At 36.5% G+C, this 18342-nt stretch overlaps 1 protein-coding gene across 9 annotated transcripts in view; it reads left to right on the top strand.

Moving 5' to 3' along the window:
* The window catches only part of DMD (dystrophin), a 1137330-nt gene that overhangs the window by 963959 nt on the left and 155029 nt on the right, over positions 1 to 18342 (top strand). For all 9 annotated transcript variants that reach the window (XM_088068904.1, XM_088068916.1, XM_088068923.1 and 6 more), the window contains one exon: positions 12636 to 12782. In XM_088068904.1, the coding sequence (XP_087925030.1) occupies positions 12636 to 12782 (147 nt within the window). The remainder of the gene's footprint in view (positions 1 to 12635; positions 12783 to 18342) is intronic.

Raw genomic sequence — 18342 nt, forward strand, 5'->3', positions numbered from 1 at the left:
CAGCCTGTGTCTGGTGCTGTTATAGAAACCTGAGACATGTTTAAGTGAAATTTTAAGTTTTATTTAACTGTCTCCTTTTCAGCATTTAATTTTAATATTTTAATATTTTTTCTTCCTACATTAGCTTGAAAAGTAAGTCACTGTCACTTGTGGTTGCTAAAACCTACTGTTAGAACTGAATTCCTTCTCTGGCACTGTTGAAAGGTGTTCTTGTTAGATGTAAGAAGTCTAGGAATTTACACCTTGAGTAGGCCCATGGGGAACTCATGTGGTTTAAGGAGTGCAAGGTGCTTCACCTGGGTCAGGTCAGCTCCTGGTATCCATCCAGGCTGGGGGATGAACAGATCGAGAGCAGCCCTGCTGAGAAGGATTTGGGGTGGTTGGTGGCTGAGAGGCTGGACATGAGCTGGCCACCGCCACTCACAGCCCAGAAAAACAAACATGTCCTGGGCTCATCCAAAGCCCCGAGGGCAGAGGTGAAGGGACTCAGCCCCTCTGCTCTGCTCAGGTGAGACCCCACCTGCAGGGCTGCACCCAGCTCTGGGGTCCCAGCACAGGAAGGACCTGGAGCTGCTGGAGGAAGTCCAGAGGCCCCCAAGATGAGTAGAGGGATAGAGCACCCCTCTAATCACCACCCTTAGCACAGAGGAAAGGCTGAGAGACTTGGGATTGCTCAGCCTGGGGAAGAGAAAGCTTCAGGGTAACCTAGTTGTGGCCCTCCAGTAAAGAGGAAAGATGGAGAGAGACTATTTACAAGAGCATGTAGTGACAGGCCAAGGCATAATGGCTTCAAAGTGGCCAAAACTAGGAGAGTCAGTGAAATAGTGCATTTGCCTTTAAAATGCTGTGCTGCTTTGCACAACTTTTGCAACTATTTGTTGCAAATTGCTTTGTTGCAACTATTTTCTGAGGACAAGGAGTCACTATAACCTGAAAGAGCTTTTGGTAATAAACACAAGTTATTATTCAACATTTTCTGTTTGTATATCTAACATACATTGTTTACAAATTAACTAACAGCAATAAATTCTGTGTTATTAATTATTTTAAAACAATTTGACTGAGTCTACAAGCTAAGCATATATACTTTGCAAGTGTTTTTAGCTTTAATAATGTTCACTAAAACCATACTAAAGGGAAACTTTCCTTTGCAGAATTTCCTTTATGTTTTCTGTGACCTTGGTGTAGTTGTTAGATTTTCAGATCACACTTTGAAATCCTTCTAGTTACAGTTCCTAGGTACTTCATCTCTTCTTGGTTTCAAAGTAACTGAGTAACTGACTTTTATTATATGGAAAAATTGGTGTGGAGCTGTTCATAACACTTCAGCAGTCATGGGCTCTGCCATGACATGGGTAGAGCTGTTCTTGGGAGTGAATTACAATCTAAATTTTCTTATTTACTTTTCCCTCTCTATGGAGGAGAACACAATTTCAGAATAAATGGCAAGGCGATAGCATAGCTTGTATTTATTCAGGAATCATAAAGCTATATATCAGCTGTTGATTTAAAATAAATAAATAGATCAAAAATTATAGTAACCTAGTGATCTGTGTTTCAGGATAAGTGCACCTACTTATTGGTGTGCTTCTGTTCATTAAACTAGACACCTATATAACATTGTTACAAATTATAGCTTTTTACCTTGAGAGTTCAGAAAAGAAGCAAATGAATACCTGACATTAGTTCATTTTTCATTTCATCTATTCAAATTTGAATAACCTTATTTTTAAAGAAATACTGAGTTAGTCTTCCAAATTGCAGGAAATAACTTTTGAAAAATGTAATGTTTTACTGATATAGAAATATAGAATTCAGAATGGGAGAGAACTTAAAGGGAATTTGATTTTCTTTCTCCCTGGATGTTTTTTGTTTGAACTATTTTTATCCCAGGAGAGGATTTATATTCTACTGTAGTGAACTCTTGCTTGGTCATTTCTGAGTTTATAAAAATATATAGGATGGAAAATTAAATCAGCTGAAATCCATTTTGTCTCAACACTGTCTGTCCCCAGGAGCACTACAATCAAATAAAAATACAGGGTGAGTTTAAAAGCAAGCTAAGTGTAGCATATTGAGCTAGTGGCTGACAAACCCAGGTTTCAATGAAATTTGAATCAGAGTACACTAAACCCCTCAAAGAAGAAACTAACTCATTTTGAATGAAAAAGATGGAGACTGTTAAACTGTCCTGGGACAGTTCAACCTTGTATGGTTTTAAATATAAAATGAGAAGAGATTCTCTGGCCCATGAATACTTCTCCATTTGGACACTAAGTGAGCTGAGGGTGAGAATCCTCAGTGCTGGGAGCCCACTGTGGCTGTAGGGCAACAGCTCACCTTACTGTGCACATGGATGCTGCTCTGATTTAGCTGCAGCTGCTGCTTGTGCAAAACCTTCCCACAACAGAAATTATCTGATGCAGGAGAACTCTTCTCCCTATCTCACATTTTCTTCACAGTGCCAGACGTTCTTTTTCAGTTTTTGGTCTCTTTACCAAGTTGTGAGAATTGAAGTTTAGTATAAGATAGTGCTAGCAGGAGACTCTTCTATTTGAGGGAATTCTTCACAAAAATGTCAGGCTGGCATGAGGCCACAGCCCTGTAAAAGTGCTGCTCACAGAGCAGGGAAACAGACTTTCTCTGTAGGCACAATTGGCCTTTTCTTGAAAAGACTTCCTACCAAGTGTGAGAAACACCCATGATAGAACATGCAAGGGCATGGATCATGCTCATAATTCTGGACATACCTGAATCCTAATGGGATGCAGTCAGGAGTGCAGAATAAGTTGGCAAGTTTTACTAAGAGGCCATTATCAATTGTCTTCAAGAAACATGGCAATTGGGAAAAATTCTTACATCCTGGAAGAGAGCCAAGTGTTGCTCTCACCTTCAAGTAGGACAGGAGGAAGGACACAAGGACTTACAGGTTATTCAGCCTCACCCAAATCCCTGGGAATGTGATGATGGAACAGCTAATCTTTTAAACCATGAAAGACTAGAAAGTTGCACTGGAGGCAAGTCATATGTGAGCTATCACAGTGGCTGATCCTGAGTCAATATAATTTAACATCTGCAACAATGAAATGGTCCCTGGGACAGAGCTCACCTTCAGTGACTTCCCACTTGATACAAAAGTGGGAAGAACAGCCTCCACACCAGATGGCTGTGCTGTCATTCATATGGACCAGGGCAGCATGGAGAATTACACTGAGGGGGATCTCATGAAGTTCAACAAGAAATGCCAAGTTCTGTGTCCTGGGAGGAAGACCTCAGGTAACAGTACACACTCAAGACCAGTTGGGCAGAAAGCAACTCTGAAGAGAAGAGCTTTGGGGTCCTGGTAGACAAACAGCTAATGGGAACACACAGTTAAAATCAATTTATTACAATTACTAGGGAGATGCCTCTGCCTGAACTAAGGTGCAAACGAGACCATATGCCGAAGCCAATAGCATAGATTTTATTTAACAGCAAAATGTGAGGTAGAGAGATAGAAAGAAACAGAAAAGGATTGAGGGGGGACGAGGGAAAGGAGAAAAAGAATGGGAGAAATAGATCAGATGGAATGATAGTCATCACCCATGCATCCAGCAGTATCCTGGATTGATCCTCTTCACCCTGGGCTTCTCGGTGGTGGCAGTCCCAAGGTCACTCAAAACGTCTCAGCACTTAAACATTTTACCAAAAAAAAGGAATCAATGCTCATTGTCTACACGAGTGTCTTATTCTGTTGGTTAAATGATTCCCTCACTTCCAATGCTAATTAGTCCCATGCTTGTTCTTTCTCTTTGAGTCAGCAGCCTCCTGTCTTGAGCCAGCAGGCTACGGTCTCCCCACACTGGACCCAGCCACAGCTGGCTACCAGCACAGCTGCTGAGCTGGCCTTCCCACAGACTCCTGCTCCCCAGCTTCATTTACCTTTCCTTAGACCTGAGATGACTGGACAATAGTACCACCATTATCTTATCTCAAATTCCTGTCAGGTGGATTAACTCACAGTCCAAATTTCAGGAATCCAGAAGGCACGTTTGGGATGGGATGGGATGGGCTTTGGTGGTCACAGATGAGCAGTTGCTTCTTTGCATGGTTTGCTGCAATGACAAAGTCCTTCAGTGATCTTTAAGTCTCTCACACACACCCTCATGGCAAAGAAGGCTGACAGCACCCCGAGGTGCATTAGGCAGAACATGGCCAGCAGGTTGAGGGGGGTGGTCCCTCCTCTCTGCTCAGCCTTGGTCACATCTGGAGGGCTGGGTCCAGTTTTGGGCTCTGGGCTATGAGAGAGGTATGGACTTCACTGGAACAGGTCCTGTGCAGGGCCACAAAAATGGTCACAGGACTGAAACATCTTTCCAGTGAGGAGGGGCTGAGAGAACTGGGACAGCTCAGCCTTGAGACTCAAGGCAGCTCAATGTCTTACCAATGTGTATCAATTCCTGATGAGAGGGAATGAAGAGAAAGCTGGGCTCTTCTTAGTACTGTCCACTGACAGAAGGGACAATGGGCAAAAACTAAAACCCATCAAGTTCCACCTGAATATTAAAAGAAACACCTGTGGCTGTTCAAACACTGGCACAGGCTGCCCAGAGAAGTGGTGGAGTCTTGACCATTGGAGATATTTAAAACCTGACTGGACATGGTCCTGGGCAGCTGGCCCTGCTCTGAGCAAAGGGGCTGGGCTAGATGATCTCAGGAGCTGCCTTCAGCTTCAGCCAGTCTTTAATGACAGTTTAGAGTTTTGTGAGAATGAAAAAAAAAATTAGTGCATGCCTTTGCAATGATTTCTGTAGACATACAAAATAATTTAGAAATTATTATGCATTAAAACACTAACAACAGTAAGAAATTTGTTCTTGCCTTCAGTTTTTGTGCATGTCCGAGCTTGCATGGTCCTGAAAAGTTTATTAAGAAGTGCAAAACATTTAATTCCTAAATACAGTTGCTGCAATGTTTAGTCTTGTATAAAGACAAGATATGAACTGCCTAAATAGTAAATACCATTGCTAGAGAACTAGAAATTATTTTCAAATTATTCTATTTTTTTGTTCCTTTATAAAAAGCTAAGAAAAATGTTTCAAATTCCTTATGTGTAGGCTTGAAAAATGAACATTTGTGAAAGAGGATACAATCTACTAAGTTCTTTACTGTCTCTGGGGGAAACTAACTTCAGGATCAATTTTAATTTCCAATGTTGTGCTCTAAGCATAAACATAGTGTTCAAATCAGAGGCTGGTTGCTATAATTGCCAGTCCATAAAATTTGAGAAATAAAAATCTAGAGATTATGCCAAATTGCCTTTAACATCTTATACAGGCATTGTGCCAGTTCCATCCATAACCAAATAGATAGAGACTCATTTCCAGAAGCTGGCACTGAACATTTAAATGATTTGATGGATTGGTGAAATGAATTTTAAAGTCTCTTTCAAATCCTGTTTGCAGCAAGAGAAGGGTACTGTGCACTGTGAGATTCATGGTCATATCCACCCATGAGTATGGGAAACACTAATGAGTCTTGATTTTTACCAGTGTGTTCAGGGTGACTCAGGACAATATAGCTGGGAAAAAATATCACACAATAGTAGTGGAGTAATTGTCCATACATGGTCTCACATAGATTTTTTTAAACCTGTTTACAAGTCCAAGTGTTGTTAAGGAACATGAAGGACAGAATAACACACAAAATGGGTCCTCTCCCAAGATATTTTTCACGCCAGAAATGTTGCAGGTAAGTAGGAGCCAATAGGAAAACTGCCTATTTTAAATCATGATTGAAAAGCTTAATAGCTTGTTTTAAGTTTCTTGTTCAACAATTACAGACAAATTGCAAATAAATAATTATTAGATATTGTCTGTTTATTGAATATAATTTTTAAGACAAATATAGCTTAACTCAATCTCAGTACTACTGAGGTGTGCATAAGGATGTATGACCTTGTATGTGCATGCTGTTATTTTCCTTTGTCAGTGTGGTGAATGCTAAGCAGCAATGATTTCATACTCTTAATACAGCTGCATAAATGCTACTTGCTCTGAAAAGGCACTGCTGTGGACTACATCTAAACATATATGGTAGGTGTTTGGATCAACAGGAATAAGGACAGCAAATGGAAAAAAGCATTTTTAAGGATCTATTGGCATTTTTCAATAGTCACAAAAACAGTCCTCATTTTAGTTTTCTTCTGTGCACTAGGAATACTTAATGTTCTGGGAATATATTTCCTCTTCAGGGTGTATTTTCCAAATGGCTTAATGGGCTTTAGTCACCTTATTCCATTAACACCAGTGAGCTGGAAGTTACAGGCACTTGATTCAATTTTGGTTGGATTCTTGAACTCTCTGTTTGACTTGTCAGCCAGCAGTTGTACGTGTGGCTGAGGGAAAAGGGGGTTAAAAAATGGAAAATGTGCGTTGTAGTGTCATTGTTCCTTTCTGAACTTTATCATGAATTTGGGAACAAGAGCTCCATTAAGCTAGAAAATCATATAATATTGATTACATATATTATAAATATATACTATATTATATATATGTAAATATATCTATATAAATATAAATATGTACAATTAGTATAAAATACATCATACTGATATTGAGATAAGCTTGTTTGTTTTTTTTTTTTTGCTCTTCTGCTTGAATGACTAGTGAATTTTCTTTCCATTTTTATGGAGCCAATTTATGAATCTTAAAAGAAAAAGCAAACCTTTCACTGGCATTAACAAAAGCCCTTCCCTTTTGCTGAATCTTTAAATAAAAAGACCTAGGGTTTTTTTCTCTCTTCTGAACATTGGGCAGCCTTCCAATGAAAATGAAGTCTGTGTTAGAGTTCCTTAAATAAAAGATAGGGTAAAACCACCCATATGGTACGTGAAGAAAAGACATCTGAAAAAAACCCTAAGCATCAAATTTTCATTAATAGATGGTATTCTGGAAAGAGGTGAGGGCTATCTGATGGTTTTAGCCAAGGTTTGTGTAACCTTGGAATAGGTTACACAAAGCACAAAGAAATTTAATGGAAAATATGCAGAAAATGACTTGCAAATAATTTTGGGAGGCTTATCCTGCATCTTCTAAAATATGTTAGAAACAGATCTGTAATTACAGACACTAGCCTAAAATCCTTTTGGAATTGTAGTTCCAGCACTAAATAGAACATACATAAGAAATTCCAAGAGAATAACCAGTAGGGAAAAGATTTGTCTTGGTACTGAGCACTGCAAGTTCAAAACATTGCTATCATAATAGGGATCATTATGAACTAAAGGTCAGCATCTCTGCAGGGACAAAAATAACCCAAAAAATCCACTACAGCAGTGTTCAGTTTTCAGAAAGAAGGCTGCACACAAATGAGGAAGCCTGACGAAAAGGAACCAAAAGGACAAAGTGTGTGAAGGCAGCACAGAGGCATTGCATCCTGAGAACCAATCCATAGCATCCAAATGGATTCAGAACAACCTGGAAAGATGGGGTGGCTAAAGAAAATGATAATGAAACCTATTTGAAGCAAAACTACAAAGAACAAGTTGTCTTGATTAAGAACAACAGATGTCTGTTTGGTCAAGTGTTCTAATGGAAGTGTAAAATAGCTGTGTCTATTAACAGTGTTTTCTCATTTAAAATCAGGGGGGTTTTAATGAGGAGTGGTGAGGGACAACTATGGTGATAAATTTCAAATAGTTCATGTAGTCAGGGCTGTGGACAAAGAGGGGAGGAAATCTGGGAAAGGACATTCTGTAGAAGTGATAACAGTTTTGTAAAAGTATTTGTGCTTTACATCTCCAGCTGTGCCTTTAAGGAAACATGAGCATTATGTTTAAGGGTCTATAGGCCATTTGCCTTTCCCCAGGGATTTTAAGGATGTCTTTCAGTAAAGAAACTAACTTCCAGTGAGACAATAGGAAAAGTCTTGTTTTGGATAAATAACCAATTATCTGGTAATTTCCTGTAAAATACGGAAAACTAAAAACACAGTTCAGTTTTCCCAAAGAGGAAGATGATGTGCTCCAGAAGGTCTGCTCTCTCCAGCATGTACATAAATGAACTGGGAAGGAAAATTTTTAATGGAGTGGCACATCTTGATGATACAAAGTAAGGTGAGGACAGATTGCAAACAGCTATGGAAAGCCTTCACAGTACTGACTGGTGGCAAACTGATGGCAGATAAAATCAAATGCTGATAAATCTCAAGAAAAATGTAGACAAAGCTATCCCAACTTTCTGTGTACAGTAATGACCTCTTTAGGCCTTTCAAACATTCCTTTAGCACCCATGAAAGAGGTCTTGGAATCATAACAGAAGTCTCTGAAAACTTCACATCAATACTCAGGATTGTTCAGAAAGCCAAATGAAATGTGAGGAATTACTGAAAATTACTGAAAAAGCAGAAAATATCATGGTGTCACAGTGTAAGTATCTGTGGTACCTATAACATGTATATGGTAGCAAGTGTTTGGGATCCCAAATCTAAAAACAGTTATAACAGACTGGGTAAAAGGTATCCAAGGACGGAATAAATGGTGTTGGAGTGGGGTTTGTCTTTATTTTCCAGGTGTCAGGTAGCTGTCTGTATGTGTGTTACTTGCCTAGGCTCCCTTTATAGTCAATTAAAATCTGCTCATTCCTGTTGTTGCAACTCAGAATGTGATTCTTGCCATCCTGTAGTGAAACCTTACATTATGTTCAACTCCTGTGTCTGATAAGCTGTGAAATATAAAAGAACCATGTAAATATAAAGGTAACTTTCTCAGATGTACATACCTTATGCACACATTTAATCAAATATATCTCAATATTTGTGTCTTAAGCATAAAGAAGGAAAAAACATGATGTAGGTCTTGTACAGCCTGACACAGCACAAAGTCCACTAGGAGTGGTTGATTTGGGGAAGGTCACAAGTGGGTCTCTAGAAATAGGTTTAAAAAAAATCTCTAAACCGAATGCTAAACTTACCATAGGATATTTTGGATCATAAAAGCCTAAGTAAGTCCAAAAATCAAGTATGTGATTCCTTGGAAAAGATTCCATCAAGACGTGTTTGACATTAAAGTACAGCTTCTGGCTCCGTGACCTCTGAGACTCAAGTTGCTGAGCTGGAAGAGTACAAGGGACAGGGGAGCTGATGCTTTTCCCTTACTTTCCTCCTTGAGCAATTGTATTGGCTACTTTCAGACAAGGGACTGGGCAAGATGAGCTTTTCATCTGGCTGATTACAGCCAGTGTGTTCCCTAGACTTTCAGTATTTGTCTGGTTAGGATGTCTGTGGTATGTGTCTTCTAGAGTCCTTGCTCATTTTCCAAGGCATTTTGAAATGTTTTCTAACAAGACTGTACGGATCATTTAAAATCCAATCTACCACCCACAGTATCACAAACCATTGAAATTCTGTCTTGCATAAGGACAGTTATAATGAAGATAATTTGAGGCTGGTTGTCCTATCACTGTTCATACTGTGAACTCATTTGCACTCTGAGAAATTTAATGGGTACATCTCCTTGTGATGGTAATACACTACTACTCACCATGTATGTTTGTTTTTAAATTACCAGCAATAGAATTTTTTTTTTTAATATAAACCTGTTATCTGTTTAATGCTTTTTATGCAGAAGAAAAAAATTTAAAAAATCAACTAGTCTTGTATTATACAAAATTATTATTAGAAATATAAATATTTCTGTAACACATTTCCAGTAAAAACTCTAAATTTCTGCTTCTATAGATGCTTAGTTCTAGAATCATGCTGACTGATGGACTGGTTGTATTGCTTAAAGAAGACTTGCAGTTGCTGACTTCTTAATAATATAAAGTCATATTCCAAATCTTTCTGTGGTTATTTTTCTCTTTTCTGTCTACAGTTTTCTAATTGTAAGCTTACTGGCATTAATTAGATAGCTGTTCATTGACTAGCATACCTTTTTTTGCTCTTGCTGTTTATCATGTTTGGATTCGGCCAGCTAATAAAAACACCAGCAAAAATTCAGACTTAGCAATAATAGAAAGCAGAATATTGAATTTAAAGGCAAAAGCTGTAGTATTTTGTGCGCTGGAATATTATTATCACACTGCAAAAATCATTATCCTTGCAGCACAAAAAATTAATTAGGACATTCATTGAACAGAAGGCAGAAGATGAGTTTTCTTCTCTACTTCCATGTCTATTTCATTTCTTTCAGTGTGGGTTGCTTCTGTGTCATAGCCTTTCTGGTCTGTAAAATAACTTACAGTCAAAAAACATGCTGACTAATTATGAAAGATTTTCTATTTCTATTTCTATTTCACTTTAATAGATATAAAGGCTGTGTGATTTACCTAATAATTAATGGTGGTATTCAAGGGAGACCAGTACTTTCAAGTCCACAATATAAATGCAAATAATTGGTCTGAAATCAGCTAGTTAAGTTAATATATGTTTAAAAACAAGTGTTTTATAAGGCTTGTGTGCTTTGCTTAAGCAGTGATATTTTTCAGTCAGAGACCTGATCCTAATCCCATACAAATAATAGAAAGTTAACTCAATTTAGTACAAGAACTGCATTAAAGTGCATTGTAGTCTAGGAACTGATTTTGCATCTATTGATTGGCATTTATTCTCTCAGTGTTTTTTAGTTTAGATATACATTTATTTTATGTATTTAATTTTTATTATATATTACCTTTATTATATCTTTTCTGTTATATCTAATATATACACATGTATATCTATATTTTATGCAAAGTGGTCATTGATAACACTAGATTAGTGGTGGTCTCTCACCTTGGAAAGGAAGCAGCATGGGGGGAACTGAGTTGATCATCCCAAATGTAAGCCACAGAGTCATGACCAGGCACCTTGGGGCTTGAAAACAGCAGATCACAGGGAAAAAAAACAGTAAAACAACCATTTGTAAGTGAAGTGCTCAGATAGAGGTGTATATATTTCTTCAGCCTTTGAGGCCTTTACTTTACAACAACAAATGTCTGCTTTTACAACATGTTGTTTGTTCTCTGAACTCAATTGCTAACTAAAAAGTTCAGGGTAAGCACATATATAACTCTCTAGGGTAAAACCAAACGTGAGCTGTCTTCCTTTTCTTTGTATTTCAGACCTTGCTCAGCACTAAGTTGTAAATCAGTTCTCACCAGTAATGTCAGTTCTTCTCCAGTGGTATAAAACTGGAGAAATGGGGAAGTCAACTGTTATGTCATGAACTTGATGTATGCATCTTCTCTGACATTGTGGCATTTGCATAGTTCTCTGCACTTCATTTACAAAATACACATCCCTTCTGATGGTGTATTTTAAATATTGATCATTGCAGTCATTCACTGTACAAGTACCACTGAAGTCAGTCTAACTCCTTATGTTGCAGGGTAATTTAACATAATTGATGGAAGTCAAATCAGCTTTTAAAAGACATTTGAGGAACAAATTTTCAATGATGTTTACCTTTAGTGCTTTTCATGGCATTCTAACGTCTATGAATGTCTTCATATTATTCACTCTTAAAGTTCATAGAGGATGGGGTTTTTTTACCTTTTTGTACCTTATTTTGCATCATGTGTTGATGAAAAGATTACTAGGCAATAATTTCAGGTTATTTGATGATCTAAAATGAAATGCAGACCACAGGGGGTTTATATTAAAAATGCTGAGAGAAAGGAGCTATAGAGCAGACTAATATAGCAAGTGAATTATTCTGCCTTTGTGTGCAGACATCATATGGTAGGAAAACATGATGCCGAGGATGACAGAATTTTTCCCTTAGAAACGACTCATTGTTACATTTTTACATTTATATTTTATCACATTAAAAATTCATAAATGTCTCCTTAGAAATGATAGATATGGAGAAATGGAAGAAATACATAGAGATTCCTCTGTTTGAGAAACTCATGGTGCCCTAAATTTATCTGAATGTACCCAGATATATCATGGAGACATCCTCATCAGGTTGTTGATTTTAAAATAAGTTTGTAACTAGCAGATTCTGGTTTTAACGTACATGAATGAAATTATTAGCTAAACTGCTTTTATGCATAGTTTTAAGGTTATCTTAAAATAAACATTTTTTTTGTTTTTTCTTTTAACTAAGAGTTATGTAAGCCAGTTTGGGATATGGCCTTATTAGGGGTCTGTAAAACTTTCATCATTTTTCCATTTGTCATATTTGGGAGCAGCTGTTTTCCTCTGTTTTCCTGTGTTAAACTGTACTCATCACTCCCATCTATCCTGACTGAACACGCTACACACAAGTAAAGGATGAAACAGGAGACAAGTGTGCTCTGCAGTGCACCTCCCAGTGGGTGAGCTGGTTAGAAATTTGGCTAAACCGGCCAAAGGTGGCTATGAAGGTTCCAAATTCATAGCACCTTCTGAAATGCTGGGCCTTACACTTGAGAACTAAAGTTTAAATAAACAGACCAGTAATGGAATCACGACTGTATGCTCTTTCCTTTCAGCTTGCATGTAATATCTTTATGTTACTAATCAGCTGGTAGCAGAGCCAATAGTCTTTGAAGTTAGTGCATTTATATTTATATTTATATTTATATTTATATTTATATTTATATTTATATTTATATTTATATTTATATTTATATTTATATTTATATTTATATTTATATTTATATTTATATTTATATTTATTATTCACGCAGGTTTATCGAGCAGAACTTGTTCCCCTTAAGGAAAAGGTGCATCACGTCAATGAGCTCGCTCGCCGCTTCACTCCCTCCGATATTCAACTCTCCCAGTACAATCTCAGCTGTGTGGAAGACCTAAACACAAGGTGGAAGGTGCTACAGGTATATTTCACATTACTTTTTTCTTTATGCTTCATTTAAGTAAATATTTCTGTTTCTCTGTGTGTTGTTCCCTATGGGATAGCACCGAAGGTGTACAAAGCAATGAAAGATAAGAAAGCCCAAGAAAATATTTTGTTGTTACCATTCATAAATGCATTAGACAGAGGCCCAACCTGATAGTGTAGATGGTTTAAAAATGTAAAGGGCAAGCCACATGTTTTTAAGGATAATACATTCTCTTCCACAGAGCTTGGAAAACATTGTGAACAATTAACTTTCACTGTAAAATATTGCTTTGATTTGTCAAATCCAGATATTTGGAAAACAAAATTTTCATCTTCTCTGAAGATACCTGGAGACAGTGTGTCAGGGTGAGATGTTATTGCAGATAGAATAGAGAGTTAATTGAAATATTATGGTTTACTGTCTTCTTTCATATTTACTTAAATGCCATCTGGAAGATACAGTGAATAAGGTGAAAGCACTCCAGTAAATTTTTAAACACATCCTGAGGGGAAAAGACATAAGTAACTTTGAAATATTATGATATACTAAAGGCCAAGTTGTGATCCTTGGAAAGAGGAAAGATGCGTCTGTTCCTATAATATAATTTTGCTACTTAAAAGAGAGCAGAGTTTGAAATGTGTTGAGAGGCAGAGCTCATTTTTGTTAGAAGAGAATAAAATAGCATAGACTGGAATAGAGTAAATCAATTGGAATGATGAATATACAATTATTAACTGTTCTACATACAAGATCTGTTGGACACTCACACCCAATGGCACTTTTTAGTATAATATGTATTTTTCCATCATAGGACTAGATTTTTTTATGATCAGCACTCCAGTTAGATGTAATACCCTTTATAGAAAGCTGAAATTTTGACCACATGATAGGAAAAGCAAAAATGAAAATTGTTTTTGTTTCATGCAAAACCATTTTTATTCCTGTTTATTTCTGGTTTTACAGTTGTCCAGTATGTTTTCTTTTCATTCTCTTGGTTTTGTGAGTTTTATTTATTTATTAATTGCCTTTGTTATGCTAATGTCACCTAAAATATTGACTTTATGCTTTTGTATTTTCATCTTTTTTTTAATATATATTTCAGTTTATTTTCATGTGTCTTTCTTATATATTGGATGTGTTTTCTCTCAGGCTTCTCTTAATTCTTATTTTCAAAAAGCAGTTCTTTCTGTGTTCCTACTCTTCTCTGTCTTTCCACATCCAACTTCCCATATTTCTCTTGGTTTTGTTTTTCTGTACTCCCCTTGTTTCTTTTCTTAGTTTACTTCTCTTTTTCTCCCTCCTCAAAGGTTAGTTCTCTCTCTCCTTGCTATATTCCTAAAGGGGAAAATATTTCTTATCTATGTACCCCACTTTCTGGAAAATATCACTGCAGGAAAATCATAAAACAGAGAATTCTGTGCTATTGCTTGACAGAAAGATACCCATCCTTGGTTATGAGTGGGATAAGTGCATAAAGACATAAAATTTATCACATCTAAAACACCAGTGAATTCTAGTGTTATGAGAAAGTTGAAGAGCATTTTGTAAAGGAGGAAATAATGTCTCACTTGTTTCTGTATTAACTCTGGGAACTTACATAAGATTAGAGGAGGAAATGTGTCTTCTTAAGCCAGATTTTACAGAGATTTAATATTATATTTACTTTATATTCATAAGGCCAATCGTAGTCAGTCATTTTCAGTATTACGCAGTGGTTCTACAGTGAGATTGTTGCTCTTAGTGAATAGAACCAAATATTCCTCCAAAATCTTCCCAGAACTTCATTTGTATTTTTGCAGTAAGGCATGTTTGCCATTAATCTGCTAATTAATTGGTTTGTATTCAATTGTAGTGAATATACTCTAGAGTATTACTGGTACAAAAATGTACAGAAAACCCTCAACCACTTACAGACTCAACCAGTCCTGGTTTTGAAGTGTTTTGTGGAGTGCATTTCATTAATGAAAGCTGATGCACTCAGCTCAGTCACTGAAAACCATGTCATCTTCTGTGGAGTATGAGTAGTTTCATGCCTTTAATAGAGTAGTTTTGAGGAAAATATGTTGTTCATTTCTTTTTATTTTTCTTAAACATGAAAGGAGATGAAGTGTTTCCAAGGAGCTATTTGTTATGAATTTCACAAGGGGCTCTCATTCGTGCTTCAAACAGTGTATGTAATGATCTCATCCTGGGGTAGAATGTGTCTTGCAAGCCCTTGCTTACTTCCAGTTGACATTTAGGGAGCCAGGAATCCCCTAAAATAGGTGGGAGTTACATCCATTTCACTTAGTCAGAGATCTGATTGCTATAATGCTGGTCAAAGGGCAAAGTTCCTGACATGTAAAAGAATTTACAAATATCCCACAGGGACCATAGCCTTCAGTTATCAAGAAAGATATTTTTGTTTAAATCAAACTTTGTTTTCTTTTACTTAGAATAGTACCTTTAATAAGCTGAAAAATGCAGTAAGAACTGTCTTTCATCCAAAAATGTATCTACTAAGATATTTTGCTATGGTATGTATACTCTAGAGCTTTTACTTCTGAAAGTTGGTAGTTTGTGAGTGGTTGTCTTTGAGCACATCAAAAACCTAGAGCTAAATCAGCCCAAGGTCTTTTCCAATCTAAACTTTTCTATAATTCTGTGATTTACATACATATATATCATGATTATCACAAAGCATAAGTATTCAGTATTGTTCCTAACTCCTCAGCTCATCTTGTGCCAGTAGAGAAGATTCTGCAGGATGTGGGGGTTTGAAGATTGTTGTGGTGTAAAAAACATGCTGACATTTGTTAGAAGGTCCAGCCACAACTGGACAATTATTCTGTTCCTTTGAAGAGCATTCTCTGCTTGCAGGAGCTTTGAAGAGCCAGCAGGCTTTTAGTACCCCTGCAGGCAGTTATCTAAAGTCATATCATCATTTTATTTGTATTCTGCTGAGGACAGGCTCTTTACTGAGCTGCATAATGCACACTAATGTAATAAACATTGCTGCAATGAATTATTTCAAAAACCACCTTCTTTTGTGTGCTTCTCAAATACTAACTGATTCTTTCAATCTGTGGTGAGAAATATGAATGAATCTTACCATCTGTATTTCCAGAGGTACTAATATCAAGAATATAAAAGCCAAAAAGGAAATCCCTTCTTCCCTGAAATCAGTGTAAAATTGTCACTATGCATCACAGTCTTGCTGGCCAGTGAACCTCTAAAGAGCTGAGTCACAGGCATTGTGGGCAGCTGTCCTCAGCTCACACCTTGCTCTTTATAGGGGTTGGACACCAAGCCAAGGAAATTGCAGCAATATACAAGCTGAAATCAGCAATGACCTATTGTAGCAGGTTTTAGGTTTGGGCTTTTTTTCATTTTACTTCGCCTTCTGTCTTTCTTGCCCTCTCTAAGAAAAATATCCTACCAAAAAATGAAATAACAACAAAAATACCTATCTAAAAGAAATGTCTTCTTGAGGTCTCTTGCAGCTGAATTGAACCAAGTTTGCTTTTTTTAAATTGTATGTATTAATGGTTTCAGGAAGTGAACTTCATTTCTAAACCATGGAATTAAAATTTGAAAGTGATGAAGGCTATTCTCTTATGTCATTTTTCTTAGAGAAAAATGCTCTCTCTTGCTTTACAGTTCAGTTGTCCAATCGGAAGTGCATAGGATCCTCATACATGAAAGCTCTAGTCACTCTAGTCATATACTTAAACAGAATATTGGCCTTAAATTGACCTGTTCTATATCTTAAATTACAAGTAGAGTTATTTAACCTTAAACAGCGAGTGTAAACTGGGGTTAAAGCTGATTGATTGACAGATGATGCAACAATAACAAGAAAGATGTTTCTTCCTCTGTATGAGAAAGAGAAAGTAATGTCTAAATGAATTGGCGATATAAAAGGCAGTTAGATTTTTATATTTTTATATTTATATATTACCTTTTTGTTACCTTAGCAGTTTCTCTTTTCATTGGGATATTTCATTAAATTCAATAACTAATTTGTTTCTATTACTTTGGTTTTTCATCTTTTTTAAACTATATTTTGACATATGTCATCTGTTAGCAGCTGAAAAAAAATGGGAGACAACTTTTCTAAATATCTGGACCCAAAATTGTATCTCAGCTAGAGCTACAGTAGCTAAGTCACTACTAAAATCATGGTGCTTTTCAACCTTGAAATTTGAAATTATTTTGTAGTTGCAGATTTCATCTTCCCAGCAGAGGGAGATTTTGATCCTTTTTGGAAGTTGAGTTTTCCCATCAGACTACTCAGTTAAAATGTTGGTTTGTATGTTCCATGAGAACAGGAACTTCTGCCAAAACCACAATTGTTACAGCTCTTTAATGGTCTCTTATTTGTTTAATTGGCTATGCCAGTTGGCTGCAGAAGTCATAGACCCAAGCATTTTTCTTCCATTTCTGTTAAATTGAGTCTCAGATTTTCTCAATGTTTGTCTGCAAAATTATGCATATAGAATTCATTTTGAAGTGATTCGTTCTTTACAAATCCAATTTATTTATTTCTGTAAGTTAGTGGAGGAAGGCCAGCTGTCAGGACTAGGATTCAATTCTGCTAATGAAGTCTGTGTCAAAAATTGGAAATATTCCTTCCTAAATTAGAAGGACACCTTCATTGTGGCATCTTTAGGGCAGTCAGTGAAAGCAAGTGTGTAACTATAAACAGGAATAGTTATCATCCATAGACATGACAGCAGGAAAACTAATAAAATCTTACTAAATTTATGATGTGTGTGATGAATTTTACTTTGTGGGAAATTGCAACTGCTTTAATAATTTTTTGTAAAGGAGGTGCATTCATTTTGAGAGTTTTGTTAGCCTCTTTCGACTTCCTTTACTCTGAAATTTTGTTCTCTATGAAGATGTTTTGAAGAACCATGCAGAAGAATAGCAATTTATCATACTTTATATTCTCATTACAATATGAATCTGTAGATTTCTTTTGATGTATTTTTTTGTTTCTCATAAGTGTGTGTGAGTGTGGGGCTTATAAAAGCTGAGTTATGCAGTTTATATGTGAAAAGAAAAGCACCTAAAATTTATCAAAAGTAAGAAAACGTTACACGTGCATCTTGAATTTAGCACTCTCTTGTACAACCTTTGCATATACAATATATTCTGTAAGATGCCCCATTTATCTATTTGATGGATAAATGATAGGAAAAGAATGGGCATATTAGTTGATATATGTAAGTCTCATTTCCTTATAAAGGAAGAGCAGAACAATTTACTTCCACCTGTCAGCAGTTATAGATTATGTTTGGCAGCACACATCCATATGACTCATACCAGACTATATTTAGGATACTGAGGAAAACAGAGGTTGTGATACTGTTGAGAATATATTCACTGGAAACCAACATCCAGTAGTTCTGTTGGGTTTCAGTCAAGTAGTTTTAGCTAAATCACCCAGTTTATAGCTCTTTAGCTTATTTACTAACCACCACTGAAACTGCATTCCTTGGTGTTCATGGTCTGTAATACCACATTATCTCAAAAACATTATTTGAAATAATTTCTGTAGAAGTCCCTT

This window comes from Pseudopodoces humilis, chromosome 2 (assembly GCF_049639895.1).
Source record: "Pseudopodoces humilis isolate 2021_Gansu_Grassland_sample_001 chromosome 2, ASM4963989v1, whole genome shotgun sequence".
NCBI lineage: Eukaryota > Metazoa > Chordata > Aves > Passeriformes > Paridae > Pseudopodoces > Pseudopodoces humilis.